Raw genomic sequence first — 9,110 nt, forward strand, 5'->3', positions numbered from 1 at the left:
CGGTTTCTCGGTGTTAGAAGCGTAGATTCTGATGTATTGCTGCATACAGTTTGATTAGAAGCTAGATTTTCAACTTCATTGGCAGCTGAAGATATTGAAGGCATTGTATCTGCATTTGGAGCAACGTTTTGAAAAATTATCCCCACTGTATCGTGAAGAGTATCTTTTCCATTTAGTGTTTCGACGAAGCGATCAAAGTTATCGAAGGCAACTGCCGTATTTAAGTCCGGACGACGTAAGATATCTTCAGGGCACACGAAGGTACTGTTAGCCGTAGAAAAAGTTAATTCGGTCTCTAATTCTTCCAAAGTAGTATACGAACAACAGTGCCCATATTTAGATAACAAGTTGATTATTTTTTTGCTATTACACAAGCTTTTGACTGCTAAGCCTAAACTTATATGTTTGGAAGTTTTGATTTTATGGTTTGAAGCAGCGTAGATCATATCATGTCCAATAGAAAAAATTGCTAGATCGTTATTTGTTTTCCTTATTTTACGTTTTTCCCTCGATAGATGCGAAACATCGCCAATAACAAATGTTTCCAAGAAGCAGGTTAAAAGTTCTGGCACATAATCTAATTCACCTTTAATTAAATCTTCAGCAGTACAATCATCAGGCAATTTTGTTGTCGTACAATTTTTAATTTCCTCTCGGAGTTGTGCTGCAACCGAACGAATTGTCTCCTTCATTGCCATGCTTCTAAATAAATCACTATATGCCACAATATCAGCTGAAATCGGAGCAAGAAACTTCTTTTTTTCAGCATAAATAATTTTGATCGTTTTCGAAAAAGTACCCATGATCTTACTTTCTAAGTGGCGATCGGAAAATGAACTGCTGCTAATAGAATCCGATAACAACTTGTATTGTTCAACTAATAGTTTGTGGTATTCTTTTTTTACGTGATCAAAAAAAAGGCATTCATTTTTTTCAACAACCAATTCTTCTATCATTTCACACAGCAATTCATAAGCTGTATTCGAAGCCTTGCGTTTCTTTATAAAATCACTTTCTTCTTTTTTATTAATGTCTCGCAAATAAAGATCTTTACAGCATTTATGATAAGGAATTGCAGAAGTATCCGCAAAAGAACTGATTTTCTCCAACATCTCAATGTCATTGTGTTCTGTAGCTGCACTTTTTAATAATTCAATTGTCCGTAATTTATTTACTGCTAATGGCACATCGCGGCCATGACGGCGTTTTCGCGATTTTTTGCAAATGAAACACTCCCTTAGCAGCAAATCTGATTGGATGACCTGTTCATCTGCATCTGATGGATCATCACAATCATCCGAGTGAGGCTCAAGGTTGGTTGATGGACCCGCTCTGAAAATGTTTGACCCATAATTAGCACTATCATTTTATTGTTATTCAATAATTAGAAATCTTAAATTTCGAAGACTTTTAAAATGAATATAAATGAAGATGTCAAATATTTAATATTATGGTGACATTATGCATAAATGAAATAAATTTTTGAATGAAAGTCGTCAAAATTTTAATTTTCAAAAAAAATTACTGTGAGAATTTTCATATTACAAGCAACAAAAAAACCAGAATGACAAAATACATTTTTTTTCATGAACGAACAGTTGTAATTATTAATTATAAATATGAATTTTGAAATTACGAAGAAAAAATAAAAAATTCTCGAAAATTATAACATACATTTTGGTCACAAATTTTAATTTCTGGTAACTTTTATTTAATGAATTTTTGTATCGGACCATTATTTCCCACGTTAAATTATACATTAATAACATTGCAACCGATTAGTTCTATTTTTTTTCATTTTAACACTGTGAAATACGATAGATAATAAATAATATAATACATTGACACTCACTCGTCTATTGTATCAACAACAGGTATTATGCTGGGAGTATACACATCGAGACTCTCTCCAGCATGTTCTGGTGCATCAACACGTGCTTGTTCACTTTCTGGAGTAATTTGATTTTGGCTTCGAAAATCTGATGGTATTTTGATTGCTGTGAAAAGTTTATAGCACTGGGCATGATAGCCATCGTTCAATGATGTTTCTTCCGAAAGTTCAACAGTAGCATAAGTGTTGCTCGATCTTCTGACAACAGGCTTCGCTTTGCGATACTCCAAAATAGTTATACACTTTTTTAAAGTTTCTGGAGTAAACTTTTTAATTTTTTCACAAGTTTCTTTTGCACAAAAAACACATTTCACACTTACGTTACTCATTATTGTAATGAATGTAAAACTAATCGCATTAAATTCACAAAACAATTACAAAACACCACAAACAAACGAAAACGTCGAGCGTCTACCAAAAACGAGCACGCTATTGTGATCAGCTGAGATGCCATCATGGCGGCAAACGTTAGTTTAGGGACGGTGCGAGAGAGTGAGAGATAGAGAAAGAGCGAGAAAAAAAGTGAGACGCGGAGTGGGGAATACACAGCTCTCAGCCGCTGTACGCTTCACCTTTGCTCCACGATTCTACTAACATCGCCCCATGAAAACTGTCAGATTATTAGTTCTTTGTAATTCTAATAGTGTTTCCTTCAAAATAAAAAAAAATTGAAATGCGCTCGAATATTTCAAGGTGACGTTTTTTTTTTACAACTTCGAAACTCGCTTGTTTCTTAATGTCACGCTCAAATTGTCAGATTATTGAGATATACAATCTTCTCAATGTAATTAATCAACTTTTTCTTAATCTGACACGCTCGAGTTTTTCTATGGATCGATTTTTTTTTACAAATCAGTCGGGTTCCCCTCAACACACCCCACCATATGGAGGGTTCATACTTGGTAGAGGTACATTAAAGGATGCAAGGATTCTCCCTATATAATTTTCTGACACGCTCGAGTCACTTCAAAAATCCCCGCTTGGGCTCCCCTACTACAAGGTAAAAGGCGTGAACAACTTACCAATTTTCATTAATCACTAGCAGAACGGTTATTAAATGAAAAAAAAGTAATTTCCAAGCGCCACGAGAGTCACGAAGACCCCATAATTTTTGACGAAAATCAGACCATATTTATTAAAAACTATGAAGCAAAATAAAATAGAACTTCGACATGTGATATCTAAAGTGAAACGTGACTTAAGAACAAAAATACTTTTAGATAAAAAAAGATTCGTAAATCTATTGTTAAAAAATAATTTTTTTACAGAATTATGAACACAATAACGACAAATACCAAACCCAATAACCTCAAACTTCACGAATTATATGCAACTTGACTATTCAAATAAATCAACTTATCACTCAACCACCGAATATTGAGGATTTCCATACTAAAACTTCTAAATATTATTTTAGGATATAATCAAAATATGTATCAATATTGGTTTTTCCTATACCAACTATTCATTGAAAACAATTTCAGAAAAACGAAATTTTACTTCTTGTTTGAAAATCAAAAATCTATTGAACTTTAATTAGAACTCAAGACATCATTAAATTTTAGTATTTGAATTCCAAGTAATTTTTCGAGAATTTCCATCGATTTCAAATGTAATGTGATTCCACAGAAGTACAACTCAACAGAAGAAATTCTTGTGGTAACCAAAATCGATTACAAAAAAGTCATTTCATGATAGAAAACCTGGAAGAAAGTCTCTTAATATTTGCTGTTTATAATAAAATTGTTTATGATGAAATTACGGGGATTAAGTGATAAGTACTGATATTATAGATTATTTCTTATTACTATATAATTTTTTATTATTCTGTTACGAAATGGGAAAAAGGGCTTGGTGGAAAGCTATTTCAATATCGCTGAAAGTGCGTAGAGTTAAAAGAAGATAAGGTTTAAAAATTTAATATTTTTTACAGAAAAGTAACTTTTTTATTGATTAAAAATTGTCCTCGTATTGTCATTATTGACACTGATGTATAACATATATTTAATGTAGGAAAAACATCTCAAATAGTTTAAAGTTTATTGATAATTCATACATTTTGATCTGAAAAGTCTGTGAAAATATCATTTAAAGTTTTGAAAATATTATCCAAAATTTGTCGGCAATCGTCCTGGGAAGGAATGATACTTTCATATACTTGTAATCCGAGATGAATTTTTTCGTCGTACGTCATTATACTGATTCCCATACCTTAAAAACAATATAATGTCGAATTTATGGAAAGTTCTTTTTTTTATTTCTTATCATATATCGCTTAATATGCAAGGAGATTTAATAACGGCATTTGATATTGCTAATAAATACATTGAATCTGCTAACAAACATTCATAATAATTATCGATTTGATGTAAAATAAAAATGTGTTAATCTCTGTACAGTATCTACTTACCGATGTCTGTTTCTCTGTTGAGGACAAAGAAATATATCTCTTCCACATCTATACCATCTAAAAAATTAATTTTCGGAATCCCGGGAAGGTTACTTATCGCTAGGATAGCGGAATTTGTTTGAAAAAATAATTTTTTAAAGTAATTTGGAAGAAGACCCATTGTATAACAAAGTAGCGTTTTCATGATCTGAAAATTGAGATAAATAGCCACATTTTACAATATTTTAAGATTAAACTTGAATCTGGATCATATAACTCCTTCAATACATATGTCAATAGACTTGTTTTTAAATATATTGTCTCAAATGTTCATTGATTAGAGCCAAACATATACATGGTGACATCACTAGTTTTGATGTAGTAGAAGTAGTTGTTTCTTAAATTTAGGCCTTGTAATACCTCAAATGAGAAGTCTTTACATAAAAAAAGCGTGGGAATATAAACTTGTTTATCTCAATTCTTGAAATTTTTTACAAACTTTATTTTTATATCTTCGTTTTTATTCTTTTTCATCTCGTAAACTGAATGTAATTTAAGAAATATGAAATGTATAATTAGACTTACCATGAAATTTTTTACTATATCAGATATTTTTGTACATTCTTTAATAGCATCAATTCTTCTCAATAATGAATCACTCTTAATATCAATCGGAATTTCATGAATTACATATCCAAATTGATTCATCAAAATTGGCAGGCCATTTTCATTCATTGGTTTTAAATAACGAACACCAGCGTTTATTGTTTCTATTGATATTGGAATTTTACCAGCCTTCAAAAAGATGACAGAAATTCAAGATACTTTGTATTAATTCAATCTTCATTTAGTGCCTTTCAAAAGTATTGTATTTATTGCTAAATATAGAATAACAAAACTGGTGTTTTGATAGATATCTATGTAATTGTTTTTTACAGTTTTTTAATATTTAAAAATGATAGCTTGCTATAAAACGCGCATGCAAAACATTTTATTCATAATCACGTTTATTTAGAAACAGAATAGTCGAATTGTCAGAAAAAAATGAGGCCGACATCGGTTTCTTGAATCATTGTAATTTTGGATTATCTAAATAATATCGGGATGTGTTCGATTGATTACTATCTATTTGTATGTAAGTTAAAAGTGGTCAAATGAAAATTTTGGTCATTCTCAATAAACGAAATGAGAGTGGAGCAAACAAAACAATAAACAAGGAGGTACTCCACTAAAAATTTCAAAATAAATAAATTCATCCGTATCATAACTGAAAAATTATTTTTTGTTGGAATCGACAGAAAGAGCATAATAAATTATAGAAAATTTTAACAATAAAATGTTATATTTGATAAGAAAACTAACTGACGTAGTCGATAGGGACTTCACTGATTTTATGTCGACTAAGTTGAAAAGAAAACAATTTAAATAGATAATGTGAATAAAGTTGCTTCATATTATTGGTACTAACAAAATTTGTTTAGAAAAAAATAACAATGTTTTGATCATTTGCGCGATTATTGATGTGATTATTAATGAATGAATAAATTTGTTTTGGATGTTTTATAGCCAATGTGAATAATTTACTTTGAAAAAAGAAACTACAAACATCGGAACCTCATTTTCAAAATACTCAAATAACTCACCTTTTTACTATATTCGTATATACTAGCCGAAATGGCTGTAATTAATATTTGAGTGAAACTGCAGTTCCCGATTTTATTTTTCAAAGTTTTTATTTTCCGTATCATCATATTATCATCTCCAACTTTATAAATAAAATGCTGTTTACCAGAACCCAAATTATTCATAAATCCTCTATAATTTCCGTAAGTGTGAATTTCATGGTAAATTATATAACCAGGAAGAAGGAGGAAAAAATAAATATTCTGGAGTATTTCTAACCAATATTGAGGACGTTTACGATTCGTGTTGAATTTATCCACAACTTCATTTATGACTACTTTATTGTCTCCAAAGAGTTGTACGTTTAAATTTAAAGTAGATAAACCGTCTGCTAAAAGATGGTGCATTCTCATTAATACCGGTATTTTTTCGACTTTAAAATTGTTTCTCGTCTTCCATTCTTTACTAGATTTTATTATGATGATTTCAAAAAGTCGTTTATTTTGTTTAGGTAACGGTTTCATAGAATATTCATAAGCCAAATGATTGATCGATTCATAACGATCTTTTTCAACGTCCAAAATAGTTACAAAGTCGGTAGCTCGTACGTCGTCTTCTTTTATCAAGAAAGTGTAGCCCATAAAGTTATATAGAGAACTATGGATTTTTTTAAAGTGCTGCTCGTATTTTATCATTTTCATATTTATGGCTTGAACCATTCTCTCTCTCAAAGCTTCTTCGCTCATTTCAGTATTCATAGTAAACAGAACGTTAGATAAGTTTTCTCGAAATTTGCCCAATCCGAAAAAAGAATCGTTGCTTGTGATAATAGTCAAATTTTTACCATGCTTCAATTTCAATATTGCAATTATAATACTTTTGTAAACTAGCAAACATGCTAGAAATGTTAGATAAACTGGGAGAAGAGGTAATGATAACGATAAGTACCATAAAGACATATTCAGCTTTGAATATTTGTACCTAAAATAAAATGGGTAAACAGATAATATGCATATTTAATTCAACGATATAAGTATATTCGGTATATTTAAGGATGGTAGAAATTACATGAGGAAATTGAAAAAAAAATGATAACCAATCAATATACATCATTTACAACAACCTAGCCTAATCTAACCTTTATTCCTCATATTCCTCATTCATAATCTAACCAATGAAACTTAACAACGATTTCGATAACAACCATAATCAATAACCTTAATATTCCTATCAAGCGTCAATTTGAATACTGCTTTTTGAAATCGACGAGTTCAATGTTTTTTAAAGGAAACGTCGAAATTTAAAACGCTGAAATTCTTGTAAGTATATTTATATATAATTGGTTTCACATATACCACATAGTGGTGCATGGTTAATTAATGTAAGTAATTTTTATATTGTGCTTGATCATAAATTCAGTCCCAAACAAAGAATACATAAGTATTCGATAGCTCAAAAATATATTGAAGTTAGTACACTTTGCCACATTCCCACTACGAAAACGCCTATATATACTATATTTGCTGATGAATTAATATCAAACTCAAAAACAACTAACATTCAGAATACAAAAACAGTAATGGCCGTCACGATATTGGCGTTTATTTATTAATATGAAAATTATTTTTTATAGAAAACTGAACATTATAGACAATTTATTGAATAATTGGTAACCACCTTGAAGAATATTTTGTTACACGAATCATTAAAACACAATAAATTATTGTGCTCTGCAGGGTTGATCGTTTAGAAAATCACAACCTATTTCTGTAGGATATTTTTTGAAGATAAATTACACACGAGAAGAAAAATTTATCATAGCAATTGATAAGGCTGTAATAAACAAAATGTTGTATCAACCGTCAATTGCTAAGTGAATTTTTCGATATGTTCATTGTTTGCGGTTTCCAATGTCGATTTGGGCTTTTTAGCGGTATACGACCAAAAAAGCCAAGACCACAAAAAATTGATTATAAATATATATAAATGTATAAAAAAGAGAAGCCGCTTTACCCATGAACATTTGCTACAAGTTCTACTATAATGTTCTCCGAGTGAATCAAAATAGTTTTGAATTCTTCTTTAATTGGTAGGTACTTGGTAAAATCTGGTTCATATATTTGTAAAGAACCAACTATTTTTTGTAAAGCAACAATTTTTTTATTTTTATTCATATAATTCGCGATATTTTAGGAGTTCACGGGGTTCAACGAGGTATATATTATCGTGGCCGTCAAGAAACTGGCCGAACTATTATCAATCGCTTCATTAGACGATCAATTACGGGCCTCTAAAACTAATTTTCCAGTAACTAAAACATGGCACCGAAGAATTAACGACATTTAAAATGACAACGCTCAATATTAAGCCTATGTGACATCTGCCAATAGGCAGAATATGACGACACTCTCAGTTATACAATAATCTCTCATTCTTACGACCCAAAAAACTACTTGAAATGATCCACTTAAATGTATTTTAAATGATGAAATCAAAATTTTTAACATTTTTGGACTCATTTTTCACACATGGTCAAGATTGTTTCATAAAATCAATATCGATAATCGAGGGTCTATCTGTTTTTATCTCATTTTGGGGTACTTTCAACAATAACTCACGATAATTGATCCGAATTCCATTACCAACTATCACAAGAATTACAAGAATGAATTAATCAGATTATTCAAAATGTGTTAGAATTAACATGTGTAATGTAACAAAACGCTAACCTTAGTTAATACTAAAGCACTAGATCCTTTCGTCCTCACTGAACAAACAATTATAGAGGATATCAAGGAAAAAGGCGTGAACAACTTACCAATCTTCATTAATCACTAGCAGAACAGTCATTAAATGAAAAAAAAAGTAATTTCCAAGCGCAACGAAAGTCACGAAGACCCCATAATTTTTGGACGAAAATCAGACCATATTTATTAAAAACTATGAAGCAAAATAAAATAGAACTTCGACATGTGATATCTAAAGTGAAACGTGACTTAAGAACAAAAATACTTTTAGATAAAAAAAGATTCGTAAATCTATTGTTAAAAAATAAATTTTTTACAGATGATTTTTTACATATGAATAAAGATTGGTTTTTCCCATACCAACTATTCATTGAAAACAATTTCAGAAAAACGAAATTTTACCCTGTTAGAATGTTTAAACGCGGTTTAATAAGAGGATTAGAAACTTCTTGTTTGAAAA

The 9,110-nt window shown here is 30.3% G+C and overlaps 1 protein-coding gene across 2 annotated transcripts; it reads right to left on the bottom strand.

The window, feature by feature from the left end:
* Positions 1-3,836: 3,836 nt before the first annotated feature.
* Positions 3,837-8,852, bottom strand: LOC130895064 (uncharacterized). 2 transcript variants are annotated; one of them, XM_057802178.1, is made up of 5 exons: positions 8,722-8,852; positions 5,924-6,884; positions 4,866-5,075; positions 4,302-4,488; positions 3,837-4,102 (listed from the first exon to the last, which is right to left on the bottom strand). In XM_057802178.1, the coding sequence occupies exons 1-5, from the start codon at positions 8,751-8,753 to the stop codon at positions 3,942-3,944; spliced, it is 1,551 nt and encodes a 516-aa protein (XP_057658161.1). In that variant the 5' UTR covers positions 8,754-8,852; the 3' UTR covers positions 3,837-3,941. The 2 variants fall into 2 exon arrangements, with proteins under 2 accessions (XP_057658161.1, XP_057658162.1); XM_057802179.1 differs by having other exon boundaries at positions 8,633-8,729.
* Between the last annotated feature and the right edge of the window lie 258 nt (positions 8,853-9,110).

This window comes from Diorhabda carinulata, chromosome 6, assembly GCF_026250575.1.
Source record: "Diorhabda carinulata isolate Delta chromosome 6, icDioCari1.1, whole genome shotgun sequence".
NCBI lineage: Eukaryota > Metazoa > Arthropoda > Insecta > Coleoptera > Chrysomelidae > Diorhabda > Diorhabda carinulata.

Bases quoted from the DNA above. Each gene is read 5' to 3' on its own strand.
- LOC130895064 (XM_057802178.1), bottom strand. From the start codon at position 8,753: ATGACTGTTCTGCTAGTGATTAATGAAGATTG. The intron at 5,076-5,923 runs GTGAGTTATTTG...ATCTTTTTGAAG, and splicing joins TATACGAATATAGTAAAAAG to GCTGGTAAAATTCCAATATC. The intron at 4,103-4,301 runs GTAAGTAGATAC...ATTGTTTTTAAG, and splicing joins CAACAGAGAAACAGACATCG to GTATGGGAATCAGTATAATG.